Source organism: Arvicanthis niloticus, chromosome 15 (genome assembly GCF_011762505.2).
Source record: "Arvicanthis niloticus isolate mArvNil1 chromosome 15, mArvNil1.pat.X, whole genome shotgun sequence".
In the NCBI taxonomy this organism is placed as follows: Eukaryota; Metazoa; Chordata; class Mammalia; order Rodentia; family Muridae; genus Arvicanthis; species Arvicanthis niloticus.
The window spans coordinates 72,154,635-72,168,476 of record NC_047672.1 but is presented as its reverse complement, the minus strand read 5'-3'; the positions used below and the strand labels follow the sequence as shown (position 1 = coordinate 72,168,476).

The 13,842-nt window shown below is 40.3% G+C and overlaps 1 protein-coding gene across 3 annotated transcripts in view; it reads left to right on the top strand.

Moving 5' to 3' along the window:
• Nucleotides 1–13,842, top strand: part of Lhfpl3 (LHFPL tetraspan subfamily member 3) — a 493,326-nt gene that overhangs the window by 417,280 nt on the left and 62,204 nt on the right. Inside the window, exon 3 of one of the 3 annotated variants that reach the window (XM_076913168.1) lies at nt 5,732–5,759. The exons of 1 other annotated variant lie outside the window; for it this stretch is intronic. In XM_076913168.1, the coding sequence (XP_076769283.1) occupies nt 5,732–5,748 (17 nt within the window). In that variant the 3' untranslated portion in view covers nt 5,749–5,759. Of the gene's footprint in view, nt 1–5,731; nt 5,780–13,842 lie in introns of all 3 variants that reach the window. One more of the 3 variants, XM_034519039.2, reaches the window with a different exon arrangement.

The following is a 13,842-nucleotide window of genomic DNA, read 5'->3' as shown; positions in this document are numbered from 1 at the left end:
GACTTATGTCTTTTTCCCTTTAAAGTAATAGTGGAGATCAAATCCAGAACCCCTTCTACGTGCTCTCTAAGCACTGAGCTACATCCCCAGTCCTCTCTGAGGTCTAATATGTACTGCATATTCTGCATGTGTGCTGATGCCCCTCTATGCAGCTGATTCTAAGCTCCCAGAGGTCTCCTTTCCCACAGATCTTCCTGTGTGCCGACCGTTCATGGTTATCGCTTCTCTGCCTCTTCCATGACTCTCACTGACCACTAGCTCAATGTACTTTCCAGCTGCCTCTATTAGTTCTAACATCAAAGGGAAAGGATTTTAATAATCCCTGCAACAACCAAGTTGATGCCCTATTATAATTCAGAAAGGTAGGAAACAGGGTGTCTCACAGTCCTGGATAAGAACTGCACTTGCTGGATGAGATCCTCATGTCCCTGTTCTCTGCTCCCATTAGATCACACGGAACTTCCTGTGGTCCCGTTTCTGGCAGCAGAGAAAGCAGGAGTGCAGATAGGAAAGCACAGGGAGGGCTTCAGCTAGCATCCAGTACAGGCAGAGGGACTGCTCCCTGACCTGCCCTTCTAGCATTTATCCTGCCTCTTTCCTCATCTCCCCATGCTCCTTCCTTCTGCATCATAAATGCTTCATCTTTCCTACATTGTACCTTTACAGAGGGCTAACAGTGATGCTTTACTGTTCTCTCTTGATACCAGCCAGCTGTTCTCTCCAATTAGTCTGCACAGACATACAGACAGACAGACACATAGACACAGACAGACACACAGAGAACACACACATAGACACACACACACACACACACACACACACATGCACACACACACACCTTAAAAGGTACTGAGTCATCATGGGGCTGAAAAGATCCCTCAGAGGTTAAGAGCAGTTGCTGCTCTTGCAAAGGATCTAAGTTGTAATAATCACATGTAGAATTACCCCGATGAAGGCAGCTTGGGGGAAAAAAGATTTAACTCAGGTTATTCTAGGTTATAGTCCATCATGGAGGGGAAGTCACATCGGCAGGAATGTGAGACAGCTGTTCACACTGCATCCATCAGAAACCAGTTATAATCAATGCATGCTTCTGCTCAGTTTCCCTTCTTCATCTATTCAGTCCAGCCTCCCAGGAAGAAAGCAGTGCCACCCACAGCTCTTGGGTCTTCCCACCTCAGTCAATGTGATCAAGACATTCCCCGAGAGGCCCACCTCCCACGGGACTCTGGGTTCTGTCAAGTTCAGTTGATACCTGGGGAGTCCTATGGGCTTGCCTTGGGGATGAACTGCAACCCAGAACAGAACTCAAAAGTGATTACCTTGGACTCTACTAAAATATGCCCTGTGTTCTGTAATGATACCCAGAGATATCTTCAGTGCCTCAAGGGCTACAGACCTCCAGGAGTGCCCCTATGAGCTAAGGAGCTCACTGACACCACCCCTGGGAGATGTGGCTTCTTCATACCATCTGCAAACACTAGCATACCTGTTTCCATCTCTTCTGCCAAAATATCGACCCATCTATATCTGAAGTGGAATCAGGATGACAATGCAGGATGAAGATTCCACAGCACAATGAAGGCTTTCTTCTAATGATTCCCTTTGAAATCACCTATTTCCTGTCCCAACTGTAATTTGGGCTAATTGCTTAATAATTCTGTTTAAATATCACTATTTCTGCAAACATCAATTCATCAGACCTGCTTTTCCAGGTTGAAAAATCCCTTTGCTTCTTCGAGTATCCTCTGTCTCGTCTTCCCATTGACACCGCTGCCTGAGCAACATTCTAATGGCACAAACAGAATCCCTTCAAAAGGGTGTTGAGCAGATCAAGGTGTCTCTGTGTTCCGCAGTCTGAGTAATGTAATCCATGTCCTTGAAACAGTACCTGTGATTGGAAAGATCTAAGACTGTGTCTTTTAAAAGTCAGCTTCCGTGCCATATACATGGGGCTGTGATCAGAGCCACCCTAGCCCCCTCCCACAGCAAGAGCCATACTTTACTTGACACAGTGAGAGGCTACATGATAAATCAGAACACAGGCTTGGAAGCCCACGGCTGCCTAGCAGTTCCTTAACTGTGGAATTTAACTCCAGGTCGGTTACACTAAATATTAAAACAAAACCATATTAAATCCCTGTTCAAAGCAGTGGTCTTCTCAGGGCACCACAGTATAGCCACAGACCCTGCAGGGTGGGAGAACATGCTTTGCTCAAAGCTCAGAAAAAACAGCCATGTCTGTTTCAGGGATCAAGCTTGCTTCCTGCAGCACTGCTTATGCCTCACCTGTTCTAGCAAAGGCTACTAAACATATCCTTACATGGTCCCAACTCCTAAACATGTCCTAACATGCTCTCCATCACTAAACATATCCTAACATGTTCTCCATCACTAAACATGTCCTAACATGTTCTCCATCACTAAACATGTCCTAACGTGTTCTCCATTACTAAACATGTCCTAACATGTTCTCCATCACTAAACATGTCCTAATGTGTACTCTATTACTAAACATGTCCTAACATGTTCTCCATCACTAAACATGTCCTAACATGTTCTCCATCACTAAACATGTCCTAACATGTTCTCCATCACTAAACATGTCCTAACGTGTTCTCCATCACTAAACATGTCCTAACGTGTTCTCCATCACTAAACATGTCCTAACGTGTTCTCCATCACTAAACATGTCCTAACGTGTTCTCCATCACTAAACATGTCCTAACGTGTTCTCCATCACTAAACATGTCCTAACGTGTTCTCCATCACTAAACATGTCCTAACGTGTTCTCCATCACTAAACATGTCCTAACGTGTTCTCCATCACTAAACATGTCCTAACGTGTTCTCCATCACTAAACATGTCCTAACGTGTTCTCCATCACTAAACATGTCCTAACGTGTTCTCCATCACTAAACATGTCCTAACGTGTTCTCCATCACTAAACATGTCCTAACGTGTTCTCCATCACTAAACATGTCCTAACGTGTTCTCCATCACTAAACATGTCCTAACGTGTTCTCCATCACTAAACATGTCCTAACGTGTTCTCCATCACTAAACATGTCCTAACGTGTTCTCCATCACTAAACATGTCCTAACGTGTTCTCCACCACTAAACATGTCCTAACGTGTTCTCCATCACTAAACATGTCCTAATGTGTTCTCCATTACTAAACATGTCCTAACGTGTTCTCCATCACTAAACATGTCCTAACGTGTTCTCCATCACTAAACATGTCCTAATGTGTACTCTATTACTAAACATGTCCTAACATGTTCTCCACCACTAAACATGTCCTAACATGTTCTCCATCACTAAACATGTCCTAATGTGTACTCTATTACTAAACATGTCCTAACATGTTCTCCATTACTAAACATGTCCTAACATGTTCTCCATCACTAAACATGTCCTAACATGTTCTCCATTACTAAACATGTCCTAACGTGTTCTCCATTACTAAACATGTCCTAACGTGTTCTCCATTACTAAACATGTCCTAACGTGTTCTCTATTACTAAACATGTCCTAACATGTTCTCCATCACTAAACATGTCCTAACATGTTCTCCATTACTAAACATGTCCTAATGTGTTCTCCACCACTAAACATGTCCTAACATGTTCTCCACCACTAAACATGTCCTAACATGTTCTCCATCACTAAACATGTCCTAACATGTTCTCCATCACTAAACAAGTCCTAGCATGTTCCCCATTACTAAACATGTCCTAACATGTTCTCCATTACTAACATGTCCTAATGTGTTTTCCATTATTAACATGTTCTAACATGTTCTCCATTACTCTTGTCTTCCATAGTCCACCAGCTGAAAGTTTATAGTTACTTTTCATTTCATGTAAAGAGCATCATGATTCTCATGTCCAACTTTTAAAAATCAAGTCTCTTCATCCAAGTGCTCAGATACTGAAAGTGAGCAAGCACGGAAATTCCCATGCCTTCTTGTCACATAGAAAAGGTTAGAGAACAGGCCTAGATCTTCTATCTCTAAAAATTTTCAAACAACTGCTGCAGAGAATATCAATAAAAGGGAATCAAGAAAAGAACCAAAAGTCACATGGAAAACTAGGGGGTTGAGAGTCTATGAACACAGAGTCATTGAAGAGAGAGGAACGGCATGGAGCACAGGAAGCAGGCGACTCTTCACTTTGAGACCCATGCTATTACTCTGTGTGTGTGTGTGTGTGTGTGTGTGTGTGTGTGTGTATGTGTGTCCTAGCTTCTAAGGCATGTACATAGATGACTGCACCATTGAGAGGTAAACAGAATGGCACTCACTCAGAAACAGAAGAGCTAATTGTATACCAGTACTGCCCAGCTAGCACTTGTTCTGTGAGTTATGGGAGTCTATTTCTGTTTACCCCCAGATAGACAGAAAATGACAAACCAAAACCACTACATTCGGCTTGGTGGGCCAGTTTGTTTGACTTGAGTTACCTACAAAGCATGTCAATATAGCAACAGCTGCAAAACCCACCAATCTTCTCTCCGTCCTCTAAACAGAGTCTCCTAGATAGAAAAGACTCTCTAGAGCTTTGAGGACCTGGTGATTTCTCCTTTCCTCCCATAGGGAAATGTTAGTGGGCCCAGTCTTTTATGAGGATAGTCCCCAGCTACTCTGATTTCAACACAGTAATGCCATTCTCAGAAGATAAAGTTCCACATCATGACCACAAAGGGTGGTCAGCGGGGACACATTCCATCAAGGTCATCCAGAGCCATTTTTGCTTGAAAGTTTCCTTTAAGCTAAGATGTCACCTCCCTCCAGAGTCCTATTTTTTCTCTTTGGACTACAAAGCCCTGCCAAGTGACATAAATGCTGGACAGATGGCTCTGGGAAAGAGTGCAGACAGAAGCCTGCCCTCCTGTAAGACTGGGCCAGCCAGAGGTACTCACTGCCATGCAGGTCTCTGTGCTGCACCTTTCTTCTCTGAAAGGCACAGGACTCAAGCAACTGAAAATATGCAGAATGCTGTCTTATCTATCTAGAGCACAGAGACCAAGGATACAGATAGAGTTTGAGTTGCCGGGTATGAACCACGATTTTGGGTTAACTGATCTATGTGTAAACAATTGGTTTTTATTTATCATTTTTCAAATCCTGCTCTGAATTACTTTGGGGCTAATCTAGAATTTGAAATGAGGCTCTAACAACAGCTATTTCTCACCCCCCCCCCATGCCTTTCTTACTTTGTTCTCTCCTGAGTTAGTCTTCTTGCCTAACAACTAAAATTATCCAAGTCTTTGGCTTTCAATGCATTTTTATTCCTCTAGTCTCAGCCGTGTTCCTTAGGGAAGCCAAAGATACCACTAACAATGATGTCATTGTTTTGAACACTTGGAGAATGTTGGGTATTGACTAGGACTGTCCTGAGTGCTTTATATGTGCGGCTCAATACTTACCACATGCCCAAGAGGTTAAGTGCTACTGCGAGACCCATTTACAGATAAGAAAACGGAAGTGCTAAAAGATAAGATAATTGTCCATCCAGGGTCAAACAGCTAGCAAGTTACAGATCCAAGGAATGAGCCCAGCCAGCCTGGTTCTCTGGACTGAGCCTTCACTGGCTACAAAGCTCTCGCCCATAATGTGTCCCTGCACAGTGTGAATGGAATTCTGCCTTTAGTCTTTGAGAAGTTAGCACTGAGCTGTTGATTTACTTTACCTTTAACTATTCTGTTTTTCCCTCCCACACTCTCAGATGATGGAAATGCTTAAAGCAGACTAAGGTAGTGTGAGACCTCACCATGTAAGTGTGAGCATGGCTGCTTGTGGGTACAGCTATGTTTTGTGCGCTTCGGGCCATCCACTCCCGCATGTGTGCTCTGCTGTTCTCCGGTTCCCGCTTCCAGCGCTTGGCACTTAGGCCGCATGAACTGTCTTTTTAAGCCATAGATTCTATGTCTTTGTTCCTGATTTCGCACCTGCTCTTTACCTACACACAAAGTCCGGCACAGGGTAAGAACCAGAGAACACACAACTGTCTGCCTGGAATCTTCTCAGCGAGCTGGGAGTCCTGGAGAACGCAATGAGTTATTATTTTCAGGCAATAAGCAGAGGGTTGTCAGCTTTCGGAATGCTAGGCATTTGCAGATGCCTAGCTTCAACAGACCACTCCAAGGAGGAGAACTACAAAGGCTGTTCTACACAGGCCATGACTCTCACCCAGTACCAGACAGGTTTGGTGTTCTCTGGGGCTGGGGTCTTAAATGGACTACTGTCCTGTCATTCTCCGTGGGACTCTATCAGTCTGCTAACAGGAGCTATGGACAAGGATGAGAGTCTTTTCATTTATTTACTTTCTCTCTGTACATATGTATATGATGGACAAACATATACATGTGGAGAATAAAACATTATGAAAAAGAAAGAAAAATAGCCTTTAAACTAGGTATAAGCTAAAGCAGACCTTCATTGTACACACACACATACATACACACATACACACATACACACATACACACACATACACACATACACACACATATACACACAAACATACACACACATACACACATACACACATACACACATACACACACATACACACATACACACACACACATACACACACACATTATTTCTTTTGGTGTTCCTTGATTCATATTTTCACTTTGGGGCTATTTAATATAGGGCAAATTGAATTTCTAGAATAAGGAAATTGATAGGAGGAGATATTTATGCCTGACAAGGGTATATCTGGGACATTTAAAATACAGTTTGGGAGTTGGAGATACAGTCCCAAGCTCAATTTCCAGGACCCCAAATAAAATAAAATATAATCCTGTCTTATCACCTGTTCCCCACCACACACCTGCACACACACATGTGTACAAACATCTGACTACTATCTGGAGCTTAAAACTTCCTCATGATCTCAATTTTGCTGAAGTGTTAGAGTGTGTTGAAGTTATTGAGTTGTATCTTATAAATAATAAAAATTTTTAATTAAAGATGCTCTCATGACAACTGCCCAGTGTTTAGGACTCAAAATATGTAGTGTTCAGACCCCAAGCCCACCATTTAGACATGGTTAAATCATCTAAGCCAAAAGTTATCAGGTTTGGATCTTTGTTCCAAACCCCTTAATTTATAGATGATGACTGAGACTTTGGAGTGGAGACAGATTAAAATCCCACCCCCATGTTTCCCCTAAGCATCCTATAGAGAACAGTGTTTGAGCTCCCTTCTCTCTGGGCAGACATCATACACAGAATTCCAGCACAACTCTGTAAAAATAAAAGTCAGTGAGTCTGCATCCTCAGAAAGGACACCAGCTTCACCACTGGAGACAAAAGTAAGCTGAAGAAAGGTAATATGGCTCTCTAGACCATGGATTCCTCATTTGTAAATTCAGAACAGCTGACTGCCAGAAGTCCGTGGGCCAAGTTTGCTCATTAATTGCTTAATTAACATTAACTTGCTCATTGGGCTTTTTTTAGAGTCCATCTCCACCTATATTTTCAGTGAGTTATGGGACAAGTCAGTTAGGCTGTGCAAATAGGGACAGCCAGAGGGGGAAAATGAGCTGTGTCTAGTGTTCAGCTACTAACTGAAGAAAAACAAGGCCCAAGAAGGAAAAAGTACAAGTAAAAATAAGTGCAGAGCCTGCTTTACCTGGTCCTTCAAACTCACATAGACATGAATGTTTCAAGTCTAAGCATCTGATTTCTGAAATATGAAAACATTTCGGGAAATTCACAGATAAGCTGGTATCCTTTTCCCAGGATACTACTCATTAACTGAACTCTAGAACCCGGGAGGTGAGAGTCACAGCCTCTCTTCCAGGGTGTTCTCTGTTTTACTTTTTAAGATGTATTTATTTTATGTAAGTGAGTACACTGTATCTGTCTAGAGACACACCAGAAGAGGGCATCAGATCTCATTAAAAATAGTTGTGAGCCACCATGTGGTTGCTGGGAACTGAACTCAGGACCTCTGGAAGAGCAGTCAGTTCTCTTAACCACTGAGCCATCTCTCCAGCCCCTCTAGTGGGTTCATGTGCACACAGTTATGAAAATAAAAAATGTTGACTAAATATTCATGGTCCTTCTCACAGGCTTTCCTGTTCCATAGCAAATACATAGCACCTTTTGGCAAACTTCTTAGAGGACAAAGAATCATTGCTGGCCTAGCACTGAGCAGACCTTGACCCTCAGCTCTAACCCCAGCAGCAACACATATCCCACACAGTTCTGATACAACCAAGATAATAGGAAAGACAGGCTCCAGTCAGAGACAGCACAGGTAGTGCTAAAGATAACCAGATGGTGAAAAGCAAGCACAAGAACATATGCATCAGCAAACCCGGGTACTTAACATCATCAAAACCTAGTTCTCCCACAATAAAAAGTCCTGAATAACCCATCACACCAGGAAAGCAAGATTCAGATTTAAAATCACTTCTAATGATGATGATAGAGGACTTTAAGAAGGACATAAATATTACTCTCAAAGAAATTGAGGAGAACACAGGTAAACAGGTAGAAGCCCTTAAAGGAGAAATGCAAAGTCCCTTAAAGAATTACAAGAAAACACAACCAAAGGGGTGAAGAAATTGAAAAAAGCCATTCATGACATAAAAATGGAAGTAGAAATAATAAAGAAATCACAAAGGAGGAAAAACCTGAAGATAGAAAACCTAAAAAGAAATCAGGAGTCATAGATTCAAGCATCACCAACAGAATACAACAGATAGAAGAGAGAATCTCAGATGCAGAAGATACTATAGAAAATATTGACACAACTGTCAAAGAAAACACAAAGTAGAAAATTTTCCTAACCCAAAACATCCAGGAAATCCAGGACACAATGAGGAGACCAAACCTAAGGATAATAGGTATAGATGAGAGTGAAGATTCCCAACTTAAAGGGCCAATAAATCTTCAACAAAATTATAGAAGAAAATTTCTCTAACCTAAAGAACAAGATGCCCATAAACATACAAGAAGCCTATAGAACGCCAAATAGACTAGACCAGAAAAGAAATACTTCCCGTCACATAATAATCAAAACACCAAATGCACAAAACAAAGAAAAAATATTAAATGCAGTAAGGGAAAAAAGCCAAGTAACATATAAAGGCAAACCTATCAGAATTACACCAGACTTCTTACCAGATACTATAAAAGCTAGAAGATGCTGGACAGATGTCATACAGACCCTAAGAGAACACAATGCCACCTCAGGCTACTATGCCCAGCAAAACTCTCAATTACCATAGATGGAGAAACCAAGATATTCCATGACAAAACCAAATTTACACAATATCTTTCCACAAACCCAGCACTACAAAGGATAATACCAAGAAAGCTCTAAGACAAGGAGGGAAATTATACCCTGGAAACAGTAAGAAAGTAATCCTCTTCCAACAAATCAAAAAGAAGATAGTCACACAAAGATAATTCCACCTCTGATAACAAAAATAACAGGAAACAACAATCACTGTTCCTTAATATCTCTTAACATCAATGGACTCAATTCCCCAATTAAAAGACATAGGCTAATGGACTGGATATGTAAACAGGACCCAGAATTTTGCTGCATACAGGAAACACACCTCAGTGACAAAAACAGACTCTAACTTAGACTAATAGGCTGGAAAATAATTTTTCAAGCAAATGGTCCTAAAAAAACAAGCTGGAGTAGCCATTCTAATCTCGAATAATATCAACTTTCAACTTAAAGCTATCAAAAAGAATAAGGAAGGACATCTCATACTCATCAAAGAAAAAGTAAACCAACATGAACTCTCAATTCTGAATATCTATGTGCCAAATGCAAGAGCACCCACTTTCATAAAAAGAAACTTTACTGAAGCTTAAAGCACACATTGCACCTCACACAATAATAGTGGGAGACTTCAACACCCCAGTCTCACCAATGGATAGATCAGGGAAACAGAAACTAAATAGAGATAGAGTGAAACTAACAGAAGTTATGAACCAAGTGGTTTTAACAGATATCTATAGAAGATTTAAATATCTAACTGTTCTAAAGAATATCTAAAACAAAAGAATATACCTTTTTCTCAGTACCTCATGGTACCTTCTCCAAAACAGACCATATAATTGGTCACAAAACAGGCCTCAACAGATACAAGAAAATTTAAATAATCCTATGCATCCTATCAGATCACCACGGACTAAGGCTGGTCTTCAATAATGACAAAAACAATGGAAACCCCACATTCACGTGGAAACTGGACAACACTCTACTCAATGATAATGTGGTCAGGGAAGAAATAAAGAAAGAAATTAAAGACTTTTTAGAATTTAATGAAAATGAAGACACATCATACCAAAACTTGTGGGACTCCATGAAAGCAGTGCTAAAAGCAAAACTCATAGCTCTAAGTGCCTATGAATAGAAACTAGAGAGAACATACAGTAGCAGCTTGACAATACACCTGAAAGCTCTAGAACAAAAAGAAGCAAACACACCAAAGAGGAGTAGACGGCAGGAAATAATCAAACTCAGGGATGAAATCAACCAAATAGAAACAGAAAGAATTATACAAAGAATCAATAAAACCAAGAGCTGGTTCTTTGAGAAAATCAACAAGACAGATAAACCCTTAGCCAGACTAATCAAAGGGCAGAGAAACAGTATCCAAATTAATGAAATCAGAACTGAAAAGGGTGACATTACAACAGAAAGTGAGGAAATTTTTAAAAATCATCAGATCCTACTACAAAAGTCTATACGCAACAAATTGGAAAATCTGGATGGAATGGATGATTTTCTAGACAAATACCAGTAACCAAAGTTAAATCAGGTCCAGATAAACCAAACAGTTCCATAACCCTGAAAGAAATAGAAGCAGTCATTAAAAGTCTCCCTACCAAAAAAAAAGTCTGGGAATAAACGGTTGTAGCCCCAAGTTCTATCAGACCTTCAAAGAAGACCTAAATACCAATTCTCTATAAACTGTTCTACAAAATAGAAACAGAAGAAACACTACCCAATTCATTCTATGGTGCCACAATTACACTCATACCTAAACAACGCAAATACCCAGCAAAGATCGAGAACTTCAAACCAACCTTATAAATATCGATGTAAAAATACTCAATAAAATTCTTGCAAACCGATTCAAGAACACATCAAAACAATCATTCATCATGATCAAGTAGGCTTTATCCCAGGAATGCAGGGATGGTTCAATATACAGAAATCCATCAACATAATCCACTATATAAACAAAGGCAAAGAAAAAAACCACATGATCATATCACTAGATGCTGAAAAGCTTTTCACAAAATTCAACATCCTTTCATGGTAAAAGTCTTGGAAAGATCAGGAAACCAAGGCCCATACCTAAACATAGTAAAAGCAATATACAGTAAACCAGTAGCCAACATCAAACTAAATGGAGAGAAACTTGAAGCAATCCCACTAAGATCAGGGACTAAACAAAGCTGCCCACTCTCTCCCTATCTATTTAATATAGTACCGGAAGTCCTAGCCAGAGCAATTAGACAACAAAAGGAAGTCAAAGAGATACAAATTAGAAAGGAAGAAATCAAAATATCACTGTTTGCAGATGATTTGATAGTATACTTAAGTGACCCTAAAACTTCCACCAGAGAACTCCTAAACTTGATAAACAACTGTAGCAAAGTGGCTGGATAGAAAATTAACTCAAACAAATCAGTAGCCTTCCTCTACTCAAAAGATAAACAGGCTGAAAAAGAAATTAGGGAAATGACACCCTTCACAATAGTCACAAATACTATAAAATACCTTGGTGTGAATCTAACCAAGCAAGTAAAAAATCTGTATGACAAAAACTTCAAGTCTCTGAAGAAAGAAATCAAAGAAGATCTCAGAAAATGGAAAGATCTCCTGTGTTTATGCATTGGCAAGATTAATATAGTAAAAATGGCCATCTTGCCGAGAGCAATCTACAGATTTAATGCAACCCCCATTAAAATTCCAAATCAGTTCTTCACAGCGATAGAAAGAGAAATTCTCAAATTCATTTGGAATAACAAAAAACACAGAATAGTGAAAACTATTCTCAACTATAAAGAACTTCTGGGGGAATCACCATCCCTGACCTCAAACTGTACTACAGAGCAATAGTGATAAAAACTGCATGGTATTGGTACAGAGACAGACAGGAAGATCAATGGGATAGAATAAAAGACCCAGAAATGAACCCCCATATCTATGGTCACTTGATCTTTGACAAAGGAGCTAAAACCATCCAGTGGAAAAAAGACAGCATTTTCAACAAATGGTGCTGATTCAACTGGAGGTAAGCATATAGAAGAATGCAAATTGATCCATTCTTATCTCCTTGTACAAAGCTCAAGTCCAAGTGGATCAAGGACCTCCACATAAAATCAGATACACTCAAACTGATAGAAGAGAAAATGGGAAAAAGCCTCAAATACTTGGGCACGGGGAAAACGTTCCTGAATAGAACACCAGTGGCTTATGCTCTAAGATCAAGAATTGACAAATGGGACCTCATAAAACTGCAAAGTTTCTGTAAGACAAAGAACACCATCAATAGGACAAAATGGCAACCAACAGATTGGGAAAAGATCTTTACCAATTCTACATCTGATAGAGGGCTAATATCCAAGGTATACAAAGAATTGATGAAATTAGATTCTAGACAATCAAATAACCTGATTTTAAAATGGGGTACAGAGCTAAACAAAGAATTCTCAACTGAGGAAACTCGAATGGCAGAGAAGCACCTAAAGAAATGTTCAACATCCTTAGTAATCAGGGAAATGCAAATCAAAACAACCCAGATGTTCTTCAACTGAGGGATGGATACAAAAAAATGTATAGATTTACACAATGGAGTTCTACTCAGCTATTAAAAACAATGAGTTTATGAAAATCTTAGGCAAATGGATGGAACTAGAAAATATCATCCTGAGTGAGGTAACCCAATCACAAAAGAACACACATGGTTTGCACTCACTGATAAGTGGATATTAACCCAAAAGTTCACAATACCTAGAATACAATGCATAGACCACGTGAACCTCAAGAAGAAGAAAGAAAGAAGTCCCAAGTGTGGGTGTTTTGGTCCTTCTTAGAAGGAGTAACAAAGTACTTAACCAGAGATCCCAGGGTCTAAACCTCCAGCCTGGGAACACAAAGGGAGGGACTCAGAGCTCCACCTGTATAGGTAGTTGAGGGTGGCCTTGTCAGGCATCAGTGGAAGAGAAGGGCCTTGGTCCCTGAAAGTTTTAATGCCCTAGTGTTGGGGATTTCAAGAGCAGGGAGGTGGGAATGGGTGTTTGGGTGGGGGCACACCCTTATATAAGTAGGAGGGGGGATGGGATTAGGAGTTTTGGGGGATGAGAGAGGGGATAAAATTTGAAAGGTAAATAAAATATCCAATTTTTAAAAAACAAACAAAAAAGAATTATTACTGAATTTGACTATCTGAGTTTTTATTTTATTTTATTTTATTTATTTTTATGTTATGTGCATTTGTTGTTTTGACTACCTGTCTGTATGAGGGTGTCAGATACCCTGGAACTGGGGTTACAGACAGTTATGAGCTGTCTGCTGGGAACTGGAAAAGCAGCCAGTGCTCTTAGCCACTAAACTATCTCTGCAGCCCCCATTTTGAGTTTTAAATGTAATTTTTTTCCCAGAATAGTCTTCAGGAACCCTCCATAGATCCGACAGTGACTCAGAGTTGACTGAGAGGAGTAGACCACACATGGACTGTCACCGAGTTAATTTGGTGTATACGTCTTAGGTTCAGAAGCCACTGGGAAAATACAGCAAAACAAAAAAAAACTGTGACCCAGGACAGCATAGCCAGGATGAATT